This window comes from Sturnira hondurensis, unplaced genomic scaffold (genome assembly GCF_014824575.4).
Source record: "Sturnira hondurensis isolate 20B ecotype Veracruz unplaced genomic scaffold, ASM1482457v3 Scaffold0018805, whole genome shotgun sequence".
NCBI classification, from domain to species: Eukaryota; Metazoa; Chordata; class Mammalia; order Chiroptera; family Phyllostomidae; genus Sturnira; species Sturnira hondurensis.
Window position 1 is genome coordinate 1,203,310 of NW_028091436.1, and position 15,887 is coordinate 1,219,196.

The 15,887-nt window shown below is 59.0% G+C and overlaps 1 protein-coding gene across 5 annotated transcripts in view; it reads left to right on the forward strand.

Annotated features, from left to right (window-relative positions):
• Positions 1-15,887, forward strand: part of NR5A2 (nuclear receptor subfamily 5 group A member 2) — an 83,316-nt gene that overhangs the window by 3,024 nt on the left and 64,405 nt on the right. Inside the window, exons 2-5 of one of the 5 annotated variants that reach the window (XM_037070507.1) lie at positions 6,350-6,487; positions 10,146-10,264; positions 11,760-11,901; positions 14,302-14,948. In XM_037070507.1, the coding sequence (XP_036926402.1) occupies positions 6,350-6,487; positions 10,146-10,264; positions 11,760-11,901; positions 14,302-14,948 (1,046 nt within the window). Of the gene's footprint in view, positions 1-6,121; positions 6,488-8,946; positions 9,224-9,639; positions 9,951-10,143; positions 10,265-11,759; positions 11,902-14,301; positions 14,949-15,887 lie in introns of those variants that run through there. The other 4 variants (XM_037070505.1, XM_037070504.1, XM_037070503.1 and 1 more) reach the window with 4 other exon arrangements.

The window sequence follows — 15,887 nt, forward strand, 5'->3', positions numbered from 1 at the left end:
GGAGCTTGAGTAAACCTGGGGGGGGGGGGTCCATGAGGACTGAAAGCGGCCAGACACATCCCTGAAGGGCGCCGCTTCCTAAGCCTCGTGCGTGACGAAAAGACACAAACCCAACTTCTCAGCTCCAAATGCCATGACCGCAGAAGGGCAGAGGCAGCTGGGTGAGCAGTCTCAGCTGGGGGAAGGGAGCTGGTCCCTGAGGACGGGGAGCGCCCTGGCCGGCCAGCCAGTCACCTTAGTCACCGTCGCTGCCCAAGGGCCCCCTCCGGTCAGCTTCCTGACAGAGGTGCGTTGGGGGGAGGTCAGGGGAGAAGAGGCAGTGAAGGAGGGCAGAGCCGAACGCGGGGCATCGATGCTGCTTCCCTGGTTTGGTCGGGGGAGCCTATGTGGCTGACTTTGTTAAAACCCTGTTTTACCGGGGAAAGTGCAACAGAGAGGTGGAGTGCTTTACCCAGGGCCACACAGCGTGTCGGGGGAGCGAACTGCAAACAGAACTCGGAGTGTGAATCTGAGGCGCTTGCTCTCTCCTCAAAGGAGCACCTCACCCCCCTCACTGCCAGGAAGGGGTTCCAACCTAAAACAAGTGGCTGCATTCAGACCCTCTTCGGAAAGGCATTTGGGATTAAGAAAGGGGGGTGTCCACGGCTCCTTATCTCCCTGTTCATTGCACAAGGGAAGGGAGACTTGAATCCCCCATAGGCGGGGGCCTCAGGGTGGGGGCAGCCCTGGGTGCCCTGGGGCCCAGCAGGGCAGGATGAAGTTTCACTGGTACGGTGGCAAGGGACAGAGCAGGAGAGGACACGTGGAGACAACTCAGTGCCTCCGTGGGTCGTAATTGGCAGGTCTGAGGATGGCAGGGACCCACTCCAAATGAGTGCCTGCCTTTAGAAAGAAGAGGTCCTGCCACCTAAGTAACCAACCCAAGGTCCCCAGGGGGATGGGACAGGGAGAAAGCCTTTAAGTGCCACCACCCTTTTCCTAAGCACTTGTGATGAGTCTGGGTGTGTCTCCAGCAGAGCCATGCGGGTCCCAAGCCCGCCCGCACTCTCCCTCGGTGCCCACCCCCCAGTCTCTGCATCTGCATTCCAGACTCCGCAGCCTGCACCCCACCTGCTCCTGCGGCCCCGACAGGACCACCCCCCACCCTCGCCAGGTGCCGGAAGCGACTTCCCAGTTTCCAGACCAGAAACCCGGGGGGGGGGGAAGCGAAAGGACCTCCCCCACCTCAGGGCACACTAGCCACCATCTCTGAGTCACAAATGCTGTCTGTAGGTCAGCGGGGAGCTGACACGCCCCTCCCCAACCGCACAACCCCGACATGTCCCCAAGTACGCGGGACCGTGCCTTCGCAGGCCCTGCCTCCGCCAACACCCACTGTCCTCGCCGCCCAAGAGGGACACCAACTGTTCGAGGCCACAGCTTGACGCCCCTGGCTCTGTGATCTTCAGACCCAGCGACCCGGGGCTCGCGGCTCCCCCAGGGCAGCAGCCCCGCGTGACCAGCAATTAGCGAGCGTTCCCTCTGGCATCTTCCAGTCCGGCCCAGCTCTGGTGACCGCTAGGTGGGAACAACCAGGACAGGTTGAGGAGGGGCTTGGGGACGAGGGGAATGGGACCCCAAGGCTCCGCTGGCTTCACTGAGGGCTGGATGGCTCACTCCGTTTCAATCAGAGAGAGGAAGAGGGGGATTAAACCGGACCTGGACCACCCGCCCCAACTTGTGTCCCCAGCCACCCATCTCCGCGAGGTCGCTCAGAAAGTCATGGGGGTTCCCAAGGCGGGAGGTGCTGGGCCCCTGGGCAGGCACAGGGCGCCCTAGAGAAAATAATGCTGCAGGGAATCCTTTACCCGGGAGCCGCGGACCGCCAAAATCCGGGGCAACTGCTCTGCCTCCCTTTCCCGCCGCCCGGGCGAGGGTGGGAAGCGGCCTGAGGAGGGGGGGCGGAGCCTGGAGGCGCGCAGGTCCCCGCGACCCTCAGCCCGCTCAGCCCGGGGACGGACAAGGCCGGGCTGGCGACCAGGCGCAGCCAGAGCAGCGCCCCGCGGCGCCCTGACAGCAGCCCCGCGGTCATTTACACAGACGGTAGAAAGGGTTGTTTTGTCTGGTTTTTTAAACAAAGCAGGACTTCTCGCCTATTCACGTTTATCTCTTCAAAGCCTCAGCCAATACGAAGTTCCTTGTAATTCATAGATTTGAGCTGCAACTTAATTCTCTACTTAAAATCTAGTGCTGGGCACTCCACGTGGGGGGCGTGGGGGGCGCGGACAGCCCTGCGCTCAGCAGTGGACTCTGGAGCTCGTGCTAAACTTCATTTTTGGAGAAAAGCAAAGCGCTTCTCTCCGGCTTTTTGAGTGGGAAGGGCGGTCAGTTAGGCGAGCCCGAGGTCAGGGGGCTGAGAAGCCGCCTCTTCTGGAGTTTCTGGTTACAGATTTTTCGGCGGGGCGATGGAGAAATCTAGACTGTTGATTTTCTGGGGCTGAAAAAGTAGACACGTGCTATAAGAAAAGCAATGCCTAATTCTGATTTCTCGGAAAAACACCAAAAAGTAGGGCACCAAAAAGAAGCTCTAGTTATTGTTTCCAAGGATGTAGATTCTCGCAAGTCTGGTGGGGGCGGGGGTCCGGTGAGGTTCGCCCCCAACCGCCGGGACAGGTGCGTCTTCCTGAGACGCAGCCGCCTGAGTTGGCTGAGCCCAGGACATTTGAACCGCCGCTGAGGACCTTGACGTTGTGCCCCTTTGCAGCCGTCGGCGTTCAGTCCAGGTCAAGGGCAGGCCGCTCCCCGAGCTGCGGGAGGGGAAGAGAGGCGGCGGGTGGGGGTGCGTGCGGCGGCGGCGGCGGCGGCTCCCGGCCTGCGACGCGGAGCCGGGATGAAATATGCCAAGACCCCGCTCCCCGCGCTTGTCAAGGCTGCGGGAGCCTCCCCAAGCCCTCAGCCTTTATCATTGCAACCGTCAGTCAACGCTTTCGGACCGTGGGAACCGCACGGAGGAGCCCTGGAGACCCCCCCGCCCCAGTCAGAAAGAAGGAAGGGGAGGGGAGTGTGCCCCAAGGCTGCAGGCGCGCAAGTAAGACCCTCAGACCCAGCACCAGGCCTGTGGATATCTGAGCTTGTCCCCAACAACGGGCGGCGTCCCGCAGAGAAGGGGGGTGCCCGGTCCCTTCAACCAGTGTGTGTATCTGCCCGGCAGCCCAGCCCCCTCCTCCCCGCCCGCCTCTTGGTCTCCCCTCCCTGCTCGCCCTGCGGCCTCGGCCACCTGGACCCATTCCCCCCGGTAACAAACCCAAGGCAGCGCCTGCGGCGCGGCTCCTCCTCTCCAGCTCTCGTGGGGAGGGTGTTCTGGGGCGCCCAGACTCGGCACAGGGCAAGTGAGAGCCCAGTTCTGGGCGTGGGGTGGGGGGACACGCCGCGGAATGGAGGGCTCAAGGGACCAGAGGTGAGGGGTCACACGGGGGCAGAGAGAGGGTGCTGGCGACGCGCCTGGCGGAGGAAGCCAGCCACCGCCCCTCCCTCTGCATCTGCCGCAGGGATGGGACTCCGCTGCTGAGACCCAGGAGCCCGGAGCGTGTCCTGTCCTCTCTGAGAAGAGCCAGCGCCAGCCGCCCCCTTCCCCACAGTGCCTGACCCGATGCGGGGGTGGGGCGGGATTCCGAGGTCACCTAGGGCATCTGGATGGGGCCGGCCCTGGTCAGCAGGAGGCCTCCTGCGCCTTCGGTGCCCCTTGGTTTTGCTGCCCACCAAGCAGGGCGTGAGCCTGGGCTGGACCTTCGGCGAAAGCCGAAAGCCCCGAGCCTCTCCCCCTTCCCAGGACTGCGCGCTGTTCTCAGGGCGGATCTTTAAAACCGGGGCCCCAGCCCTACTTGCCCCTGACGGCCCCTCGCCCCTTTCGTTAGTGAGGAGGCCAAGGAATACCAGCCGTCCTTCCATCCCCAACAGCCCCGATCTTTGGGGGAGGGGTAAAGGTGGGAGGGCGCACGGGCTTGACCCTGAAGGTCGCTCTGGGTTAGTCCTGAACACGAAGCTCCCCAGGGCTGGGTCGGCCCCACCTCGAGTGCAGACGCTGCGCTCGGCCCTCACCAAGGCTCTGCGCCTTTCCCCCTCCTCCCGCCCCTCTCTCCAGCGGACCCGGCTGCCAGCCCGAGTTGGGGAGGCACCCTCAGTGGCCCCACAAGCTCTGTGATGGCTGGGGAGGGACCGGTCCTAAACTAAGGCTTTGCACCAAACCGATTTGCTGATTTTCAATGTTCGCCTGAATCTACGGGCAAAGGCCTGATTTGGGCCCTGAAATTAACTCCTGTTCTGATATATATATATATATAAAATTGCACAGTGATATTCAAAACAAGTAGTCGTCCACTGTGCTGAAAATGGATCGACATATCAGGAAAATGTGAGCATCTTAATCACTAATTTAGCAACTCCAGCCCACTCCCCTTTGCAAATTGATGGTCACCCCCCCCACCCCCAGTTTCAATGTTTCCATGAAACCTGAGGCTGCGTTTCAAACCGAAATTTCAGTAAATTGTGAATAGATACGGAGGAGCAACGGGATCAGTCCGCGCGGAGGGTCGGCGCCCGCCGTCGGAGGCGCGCGCGCGTGGGTGGGGAACGAGGCTTCCCGCGCCCAGTGCGATCGTGCGCAGCAGGGGTCGGAGCTGCTCTCCGAGCGCCGCACACCGCCCGGCCGTTTGAACAGGAGACACGCAGATCTTTTGAGATTCGAACCCAGCCCCACTCGCGTGGACTCGGGCCATCACCCCAGTCCCACCACACACTGACCAGGAGGCGCCTCACAGGCCGCCAGGAGGCTCGTACGAACTGGCTTCACCCCGTCGGGATGGGATCTGGAAGCCTGTGAGAGGGGGCTGAGCTGGTGGCCGAGGAGCCCGCCCAGCAGATGGCCCTTTAAAACTTCGGGCAGTGCTGGGCCTCTGGGCCTCCTGCGGCCCGGCCCGCCGCGGAGACACCGGAGCGGACGAGGAAAGCCCAGGCTGACGTTGGCGTCCTACACGGGGCGCAGTTCCACAAAACCTAGGAAGCCCTGTCGCCAAGACCATCTCGGGTTGGGGTGCGGGGCGGGCGGCGGGGAGGCGTGCTTAAGTGAGTAAAGGAACTGGACAAGAGAAAAGGGGGTAGGTGTTCCTCCAGTTTCAGGCAAGCGAGGGAACTCTCGGCGGCGGCGGCGTGGCTGTCCCCTCCGTGAGCCGAGCCGCTCGGCCACGCCAGGGCGCCGGGGATCGGCGCAGACTGAGCGTCTCTGGGAAGGGAGCCTGGAGACCCTGGCGAGGCAGTCAGCTCTGCTTTTGAAAAGAGCGGCCAGCTGAATGCAACATCTTTCCCCTTTAGATTGGTGAATAGGGTGTTTAACCCCCCCCACACCCCACCTTCAGCCCCTCACCCGACGTACACACGAGGGCGCACCCCACACCCCATCCCTCCGCTCCGCTCTCCCTCGGCTCACGGAAATCGCAGCCCCAGCCTTCCAGCCGCCGCAGCTGCATTCAGACAGAGGTCGCCTCTCGCCCGCCGTAAGACCCGGAAGCATCCCGGTCCCCCGCCCCGGGCCAGGGTGCGGTGGGAGGGGGGTTAGGCGGGGTGAAGAGGTTGGGGCTAGCGCGGGGACTGGGGCATGCGCCGCCTCCTCATTGGCTGGCGCCTGGGGTCCGACCCGAGTCCGGAACCCGAGTCCCCGGTCACTGTCATCAGCCCTCAGCGCAGGCTCCCCTGCCCCCGGCCCACTTACCTCCCTTCTCCCCCTGGTCCCCTCTTCCCTTCCTGCACCGCCACCCTCGGGGCTGCAAAGAGCTGCCCTGGGACCCACGGGAGGCGTGAAGGAGGCGGGAGAGCGAGGCTGGAACTTCACACTCCTCACTTGTGACTGCGCGCGCCGGGGAGCAGGGACAGGGAAGAGGCGGAGAGGAGAGAAGTGCAGCGCGCGCCAGAGAGACCCCGGCCGATCCTGAGCTCGGAGGCGCACGGAGGGTGGACGTCGCGGAGCCGATCCGCCGCGGAGACCGCGGCCCGGCTGTGCTGCGGCACCTCCGCCCCACTGCCCGTGCTGTGCACCAAGAGCTCGGCGCGTCCTGATCCGCGCTCCGGGCAGCTGTGCCCTCGCCGCCGCCGCCCTCGCCGAGCCGAACCAGCGCGCTCAGGCTCCGCCGGGTCTCGAGCCCTCTGTCTCCTCCTCGCGGCTCCGGGTGGCTCAGAACTGCGGGACTGGACGGAGCACAGGGGTCCGGACTCGCAGCCCCGCAGGAGGCCGAGGCACGCTCCAGCGAGCGGGCGGGCGAGTGGACCCCCGGCGCCCTTTCGTTCTTACCGCCGGAGCTGAATCTGTGGTCGCGCCCAGGCGCGGGGCTTCCTCACGGACACCAAGCCCCTCTCCCCGCCCGCAGCTGCCTTGTCATGCTGCCTAAAGTGGAGACGGAAGCCCTGGGCCTGGCTCGATCGCATGGAGACCAGGGGCAGATGCCGGAAAACATGCAAGGTAAGCGGTGCGGCGCTTCGGCTCCAGCGGCCACAGCGCCTGGACTGCTCGCGTCTGGTGTGGCTGGGCGGCCACGCGCGGGCGTCAGGCCCCCTCTCCAGGCGGGCATAAAAGTTCGTGGCTCTAGAACCATGCGGGGCGGGGGCACGTTTTCCAAGTAATGCCTAATTGGCCGCCTCTAATTCAGAAGACAGACGCTTCGAGCTCTCTGGCCACCCGAGTGGAGGCTTCAAGCTCGAGGTAGTTGAGAATGGAAAGGAGTGAGTCACTGGGAACTCGAGCAGGCTCTCGGTCCTCGGAATCGGTGGGGAGGTGACCAGTGCGCCGGTGTGGAGGAGAGCAGTCTGCTCAGGAAGGTCTCCCGCAGAGACAGAAGGTGACCGCGGCAAGGCCTGTCTCCGGCGTTAGAATGCGGATGGGCGCCCCCGGGGCCCCGCCAAGCTCAAAAGAGCGGGCAGAACTGAAGGACCAGACGTGGCCCCGACCCCACGCTCTGCGCAGGCCCTTCTGGAAGGGGTGCGGGAGGGTGGGGCCGGGTAGCTTCGCACCTGGTCGCAGCCCCAGAGCGAGGCACATGTCGGTCCTGTGTATTTCTCCCTGCTCCTGATCACTAACAAAAACAGCGGCTCTCGCTGACTGCGTTTCCGCCGAATTCCCAAATCACGACTCTGGCTCTGGCTGCAAGAAGCCCTTCAGAAGTTTGCCGCAGTGGCCCTGGGCCGGGCCGGGAACAATGAATGCTCGGAAGAGTCACGGGTCTCCACACTCGCCCCTGCCCGCGCGCGCGCAGGATGTACGGGCAGGCCAGCCTGCGATCCCTGAACGCTTCCTGCGGTCCCCGGAGCAAACTTGAAAGGGCCGGGAGGTTTCGGGAGCGGAGTTCAGGGCCGGTGAGCTCACCGCTCGGCCGCGCGGAGAAAACCGGCTGGCGGGGGGCGGGGGCGTTGGTGTGCGGCCAGCCTGGGGTCTCTGCGATCCTGGGGTTCCTCCAACCCTCCAGGAAAGGCTGTGGAAGTCCCCTGGGCTGAGGTCCCTGGGACCAACTTAGGGGAACCGGATTGGCCCAAAGTGGCCTTTCCTGGTGGTCCCTGGGGTCCCCACGCAGTGGCGGCTTGGGGGCGCGGCGTGGAAAAGCCCATCTGACGCCAGGGAAGCCGTATCTGGGGACCCCAGGCTCCAGCTGCCGAGAGAGAGGATTCCTCTGGGCGACCGTGAGGCCGGCGCGATTTTTGAGTCCAAAAGGGAAGTTCCTGCTTCTCATCCTGACTCGGGTGTTTCCGAGGGACCCATGAAGACGCTAGAGCCTGAAATTTAAGGGAGCGAAGTGGGAGGAAAATGCTTATAACATTTTCTTTGTAAAGTTTGAGAGGGGCGTTCTTGACACGAGCTACCACCCCAAAGCAGAACTCTCATTTTCCCTGTGCCCCAGGCTCCAGAAAAGCCGCTGGCCGCGCGCACGCGCGCGCGCGCTTAGCCTTGGGCACGAAAGTGCCCGCCTAGGCTTCCTCTAGGCCACACGGCCCGAGAGGAACCCCTGGGGAGGAGCCCATCGGGACTCGGTCCCCATTCCCACATTTGCTCTGGTCTCAGCCTGCGACGCGCCAAAGTCCGACGCGTGGGGAGAACGGGCTGCAAAGTGCCGCGCGCCCAACTTCGGGGGAACTCCTCCGAGGGCCTCTGAGGCCTCAGCTTTCCAAGGCCCCACCTCCCCTCCACTTTCTCAAGATAGGGACTTCTTTGGCGCGACAGATTCCGTTCTCCAAACGCCTTCCTGGGTTACACACCGCCTGGGGACTCTGAAAGACGCCCCGGTGTTGCACAAAGGCGTCGGTCTCTCTGCACGACTTCGGTATTTGAATTTTCCGAGAGTGTCCCCACTCCAGTCTTTTCGGTGTAGGGTTCCCACAGTGGCCTCCGAGTCCCCTGTAAACGGCGGTCTCTCTTCGCCCCTTAGGTGCGAAGTTGGCGTTGACTTTTGGCGGACAGGGAGGTAGGAAGTAACAGAAGTAACAGGCGTGGTAAAGTACACTTTTTCTCCGTCCCTAAAACTTGCCGCAGACGATAGTCACGAGTTTTAGGAGAGATGGGACTGCATCGAACTTCTCCAACCTTCCACCTCCCCAGACCCCAGGTTCTCAAAACCGGGGGGCCACCCGCTTCCGGCGGGGACCCAGGCTGGCGCCCCGGCGGTCCGGGCGGGGCGAGGGGCTTCTTATTTCTGTCCCCGGAGCCCAGCGGCTGGCTCTGCCCGAACACTTTTCCCCCATTCCGCCCCCGGCAAACTGTGCCTGACTCCGGGTTAAACCCCAGCCCGGGGCTCTGAGTCTGCGGGGCTGCTCTGCCCCTCCGCGCGGCCCCTTCCGGGGCCCACAGAATCCTAGTGGGGGGAGGGGGGAGAAAAAGACTGAGAGAAAGCAAATCCTGGCAAGGAGGCCACTAGGGAGACGGAGCGGCCAGGTATTTGGCGATGGGGGCGGCCACCTCTCTTTCCTTTTTGGTAAACAAATCAGGAAACTTCGGCGCGGTCACCGGCTCCCCACCCCCCCCACCCCGCCCCCTGCGAATGCCACTGATTAACTTAAAACAAACCCAGCCGGTGTTTGCGCGCCTGTGTTGGCGGAGGTTGAGCAACCGCGAGAGGCTAGTGGGTCCCGCGGGTTCACAGGACGGTGCCCGAGGGCGCGCGACCCGGGCGGGCGGCGCAGACTCCGAGTCTCGGGCAGGGGACTGGACCAGGTACGGTCTAGGGCCGCTCCGGCCACTGCCCTTCTGGGCACCGACGACCCACCCTCGCTGAGCGAAGCTGCTCGGCGGGGCGGCGGGGCTTCGTCCTGGGAAGGCGGTGGCCGGAGCCCCGCGGCGCGGCCCGCGGCCTCATTTCGGGCTGCCTGGAACCGGGCGGTCTCGGGGTGTTTCTATTCTGCAGTAACGACCGAAAACAGGTGAAGTTCATGCCAGGACTTCCGTGGGGGAACGAGCCCAGACCCTCTGGTGTCTCTTTTTCCCTTTTCCCCCCCACCTTCCTTCTCCCGCCTTCCCTTTTCCTTCTCGTTCTTACAGAAGGTTTTCAGATGGCAGCGACGAGAGTACCCGGGTCGGGGAGACCCGGTTTCCTCTGTCCCCACTGACCTGAACCTCCTGCGACACTGGCTGTCGGGGAGGGGGCCGCTCAGACCCGGTTTCCGGGGTCAGGCTGAGTTTCTCCGCCAAGGGCCAGCAGTTCCTCGTGGCGACGTGCTGGCCACGAACTTCCTCCCAGAGGGGGGAACATTGGGCGTGCTTCTTTCTGTCCCTCGGGCAAAGGTGACATTTTTTTGGAACTTCTAAGGAAGTTTCAAAGAAATCCGAAATTGTTACTTAGGCAATTCCTCTTTCTAGTTGGATGGGTTCCGTTGCAGGCGTGTGTTCCACCGGGGTCAGTGGGTGAATGTTGGAGACACCGGAGTTATTTTTAAGTTTAAGAAAGGATATATGAACTGCACACTCCTGGGTGCGGAGAGAGGTTCTACCTGCAGAGCTGGTCTCTAAAGAACCCCGGGGTGGAAATGGTTGTATCCTCCCGCGGGGTTTGCCCACCAGCCCCCACGGTGCTGTTGGGGCCAGGGGAAGCCTACCGGGGGAATTAACTGGGCCCCTGTGTCCTTGTCTTCTCTTTCAGTGTCTCAGTTTAAAATGGTGAACTACTCCTACGACGAAGACCTGGAGGAGCTGTGCCCGGTGTGTGGGGACAGAGTGTCTGGGTACCACTACGGGCTCCTCACCTGCGAGAGCTGCAAGGTGGGGTTCCACGGTGCTGCCGGACAAGTGGGGTGCTGGGGGCCTGGTCAGCCACCGGGTGGTTCGGGGCCGCTCCGAGAGAGGGCCGTTTTAGACCCAATTAAAAAAGGAGAGAGAGACCTCGGTCCTGGGGAAATGCTTCTCAGAAATGTGTGTCTGATTGAGTGGAGAAGGCAAAGACGCGTGTGTATGCTGTTTAGAAAACTTTGCCATTCTCGGGGCTTGGAAGCGTTTTACTGCGGGGGAGTGATGTAGCTGTAGAGATACTTCTTCTAACAGTCCTGAGTATTGATTTTGCTTGACTTATATATATTTAAAGCATCGTTGTTCTCCAGAAGGGGTCATGACAGAGTGTTTCCCAGATACCTTTTCACTTCAGAGCCTGCTGTGCTGCTCGAACATTTATTATCCCCAGGCGTAAAAGTCCAAATTCCCGACTGTGTGATTTCACCCTGATTTACTCCAGAAATAATTTTTAAGACTTTTAGAAATTTATATCATGAAAGAACAAGAAACCGGGTCTTAGTTTATAATAGAATAGTTTCCACGAATATATGACCTATTTAAATGGAAGGAAGCAATCTGAGAAAAGTACTATATTGTTACTAATATCAGTTAGGCGTGAAGGGTTTATCTTCGTCCTTTTATATATATATTCCCAGTATATTTGATACTCGCTGTTTTTTCAACATTTTTTTTTGAAGTGGAAAACCCAGTACAATTACTTAAAACTCTGCCAGGAAAGTGCCTCCCCCCCTCCACGACCAAGCTCGTTTCGCTTTATGGCTGGAAGGGTGAACAGAAGAACTTAGCGCCCCGGTTTGCGCTGTTATTGTACCCTGAAGCCCCGGCTTTGTTCCCGGGGACCCTCCGAGTGAAACACAAGGCCGGCACACGCCCCGCGCTGAGCTCCATCTCTGCTCTACTTGCTCTCTTGTTAGTTTCACTTTTTTTTTTAAACCGTTCCCACACTGGAACGCATTCCAGTGGAATTATGAACATTTTCCCATTTTCACTCTTGAAATCCTTGTGCTTTTAACCGCCCCGTGTTGACATTTGTGAGGATCTGCGGTGTTGGGCTGGTCCGTTCCGCACCGGCACTGGGCCACGGTCTGTCGCCGGAGTTGCGCCGGAGTTGACGCCGGGAACCAGGCCGGCCGGCCCCACGGTCTCCATCTGGGTGTGCAGGGCGGTGGGGGGGAAGCACCGGCCCCTACGAGGAGTATTTTTCTCTGACTGTTGCCACGAAGTGGTGGTCAGCCAGACCCTCCCCGGGTTTGATGTGACATTTCAGGAACAGACCTCTGATGCCAGAACCACCAGCACGGGGCCCTGGCACTTTGGGGGGTGCCAGGTGTAAAACCAACCAGAGACCCACAAAGGGCCTGGACCGGGCCGTGCAGAGATCTGTGGGCGATTTCCTTCCGAAGGAAACCATGGAAGAGAGACGAGTGTTAGGTATACAATGTGTCTCACACTTTTCTCTGTCTTACAGGGATTTTTTAAGCGAACAGTCCAAAATAACAAGAGGTACACGTGTATAGAAAACCAGAACTGTCAGATTGACAAAACACAGAGGAAACGTTGCCCTTACTGCAGATTCCAAAAATGTCTCAGTGTGGGAATGAAGTTAGAAGGTAAGGTTCCTCCAAACACGCCTGCCTGTTAGCCCTCCGGGGACGCGGGATTTGAAACAAGGTTGCATCTGCAATAGAGTAACATTATCATCCTAGACTTTTACTACCCCTGACCGGGATGTAAGACTTGGTGTTTTGTCCACGGAAGAGACGGAGTTTCATTTTAACCCTGGTGAAATCAGCCAGGAAAAACAATTTAATAGGAGCCATGCCCCCTTTTGGGGTTTTTTTTTGGGGGGGGGTGGTGGAAATAGCTGCATTTGATGGTAAAACTAAAAATAGCCTAGATGAAAATAAGACACAAGCAATTCAACCGAGNTTTACTACCCCTGACCGGGATGTAAGACCTGGTGTTTTGTCCATGGAAGAGACGGAGTTTCATTTTAACCCTGGTGAAATCAGCCAGGAAAAACAATTTAATAGGAGCCATGCCCCCTTTTGGGGTTTTTTTTTGGGGGGGGGTGGTGGAAATAGCTGCATTTGATGGTAAAACTAAAAATAGCCTAGATGAAAATAAGACACAAGCAATTCAACCGAGAACAAATAAAAATAACCTGCAAAAAAACCATCCTCAAGCTTTCAACTCAGAATGCCCGTGTAAAAGTTCGACTGGAACCTTTTTCCAAGTCGATGTGCCCGGTCTAAGTGTGGCTACCGATTGCACGCTTCCTGGCTAAGGATGAAAAGCTGCTCGCCGTCCAAAGGACCGTCTCATGGAGAGTGTCAATTTGGATAGTGTGGGAAAACACTTTTTTTAAAAAAAATTAAGATCATGACTGAGCCTGCAAAATATAAAAAAAAAAAAATCAAGAAGCAGGAAGCTTGAAAAATAACAAACAGTTCGAAAGCCACCTTCAACTTGACGTTGAAAGAGCAGAGCCAGGCCCGACAATGACTGTGCAGATTGGCAGTCAGGGAAGCTCCTGTGGGCCTGCCGCTCGTAAAATCTGTCATTTGTGGGTGACTGCGGTGTGTCGCTGCTCTTCAGACGCCCACCTACCGACCCCCCCACACACACACACACACAGATCGCGTGGGCTGCGAATGACTCGGGAGAGGCCCTGCACACGGCGGGTGCACACCGGCACGAGAGACCGCTGTCTGATTGGTGAGGCGCAGGCTGGTTGTGTTGGGGGGTTTTTCCGGTTATGCAGAAGCGGACTGGCGAGACGTACCCCCCAAATCCCAGTAGTAAATCTGCCGAATCGCTAATAGACTCCTTCCTCATAGAAGCAGCCAGTTTGGTTACCACCAGCCCTGTTCCGTCTGTGTTACTTTTCAGAAGAGAGTGAAAGGAAGTAATGGGGGTTGATTAATTTATCAGTACTCACTTCTTTTTCAAAAGCCAAACAATGTCATAGAGGCTTACTGTAGTAGGAGAACTAGAAAATAAAATGTCAGAAGCTCCATGTTGTGGTTTCCTAGGATGTCATTGATTTTTTTTTTTTAACAAGAGAAAAAGGTTGCGTTTCTTTACCTGAAAAAATATATGTACTTTCTTAACTGTAAGTCACTTGCATTCCCAGTGCAATGGAAAAACTGAGTATTCAGCAAATTCTCACCCACACGGAGAACTCTGCTCTCTCCGGATGCCTAGTATTTGCCATAGATTGTTAATGCTGTACTAATCCTGAGATAAAAACCTCAAAAACGTCACCTCCAGCCATTTCAGCATGTCACAAGCTGTCAGAGGTCACTGGTGTCTGTCTAATCCCCACTGGCCACTATGGGCTTGGAGGGAATGACCCACTTGGGAGGCGTGGCCCCGGACTCCGTGCCGCACTGTGACAGCGGACTGTCAGGACCCCTTCTGAAGTGAATTTGCTTTCATTATGTCCGGTTTGGCTAAGCTTAAACACAATCGCCAGATCGGGTGACTTGACGTGTGTCCATCAAGTCCGGGGGAACATCGTTTGGTAAAGAGAAGTGTGTTCCCAACCCTTTCCCAGCAAATGAGCCAACGGGGCTTTGAAGGAGGAGGAGCACGGTCTAAGAGAGAACATTCACAGTCCCACCTAGAAATGGGTTGCCGGGATGTCTTTTTTCTCTGGGCGAGAGAATCACAATGTAACTGGCATAGTAGCAGCGGATGCCTAGGAGAAAAAGTGACCCTCCTGAGCGACACAAAGTGCCCTCTAGGGGTGCAGGTATCTCTGCCGGGCGCCCCGGGCTACGAGGTCCCTCCACACCCCCAATATTTTGGGGTGATAAATACCCTTGGAGGAAACAATTCCTAAACATTGAGGGCAAGGCTTTGGGGGGCAGCTTGGAGGACTGTGGCCAAGAAAACCACGCACTCCGCTCTGGTCAGTGTGCCGTATTTTGAGACAGCGGGCTGGCTGGGGAGCGCTAGTCTCTTACACCTGACTGATACCCTGACTCCCTTTGCCGCCCCAACAGCGGTGAGGGCCGACCGCATGCGCGGAGGGAGGAATAAATTCGGGCCGATGTACAAGAGAGACAGGGCCCTGAAGCAGCAGAAGAAAGCTCTCATCCGCGCCAACGGGCTGAAGCTGGAAGCCATGTCCCAGGTGATCCAGGCGGTGCCGCCCGAGCTGGGCCTGCCCTCCGCCATGCAGAACGCCCACCCCGCCTCCAAGGGCCTACCTCTGAGCCACGCCGCCTTGCCTCCCACCGACTACGACCGGAGCCCCTTTGTCGCCCCCCCCATCAGCATGACCATGCCGCCTCACGGCAGCCTGCAGGGTTACCAGACCTACGGCCACTTCCCCAGCCGGGCCATCAAGTCCGAGTACCCTGACCCCTACACCAGCTCCCCGGAGTCCCTCCTGGGCTACTCCTACGTGGACGGCTACCAGACCAGCTCCCCGGCCAGCATCCCGCCCCTGATCCTGGAACTTCTGAAGTGCGAGCCTGACGAGCCGCAAGTGCAGGCCAAGATCATGGCCTACCTGCAGCAGGAACAGGCTGCCCGGAGCCGGCACGAGAAGCTGAGCACCTTCGGGCTGATGTGCAAGATGGCGGACCAGACGCTCTTCTCCATCGTCGAGTGGGCCCGGAGCAGCGTCTTCTTCCGGGAGCTGAAGGTAGGTCACCTGCCGCCCCCGCGCGCGGGGGGCCGCGCGGGCGCCGGGATCGATGCCCTCGGTCGTCCCCCTCTTTGGTGACGGACAGAGAGGCGCCCTGACTTCAGGGTGCCTGTGGCTCGATTTTTTGCGGGGCTGCTGTGTAGCTCTTAATTTGGAGGGGTGGCATTTAAGGGAAATTATGGGAAACGGGCTCTTTTTTTTTTTTCCTGGAAAGTACAAGGTCTTTACTTATTCCCTTTAACTCCGATGGTTTATGGCTAGATAATTTAAGTCCATGGGAAACAGCACCTAGTAAACGTGAAAAAAAAATGACCGGGCCCAGAACTAGCTTAGAATGGTGTCATTTGAAAAGAAAAAAGGAAGTGGCAACGTTGCGCTGTGGTTAAACCCAGACCCCGCCGCTGGTTCGCGGGGTCAGGGCGGTATTTACTACCTGTTTGCCTTGCCTTTCGGGTGGTAAAGGCTTATTTGGGGGGCAAACTCCACGGGGATGTTTACTGGCCTTGCAGAGGGGGCGGGCCCTGCCGAGGGCCGGCCTGCCTGGCGCAGGGTCAGGTCTCCGAACCCACGCCTGTGGCTGATGCTAATGGATTGGTACATTGTAAACACAGGGCTTGTTGGCATAAGGATCTCTGTTTAACGACGTCATTATTTTATTTCCTGAAACTTAAGGCTGAATTAATATGGGAACGTTATATAGATGCTGGGAACCTCGGCGTGACGAGCAAAGCCCACTCGGTAGTCCGCGGTTCCGTTCTCTGCTGTGAAAACAAAAGTGAATTCTGGGTTTGATTTCCAAGTGCCTATGCCAGGGAGACGGCGTCCTCTGGCTGTCTCGGTGGGGCGACGTGCCTGCTTGATATTCGTGGCCTCTGAGCACCTGGGACAGCTGGGGAGGGCTTTAACGCCGCACGAGGACCAGACAAAGCAGACTTC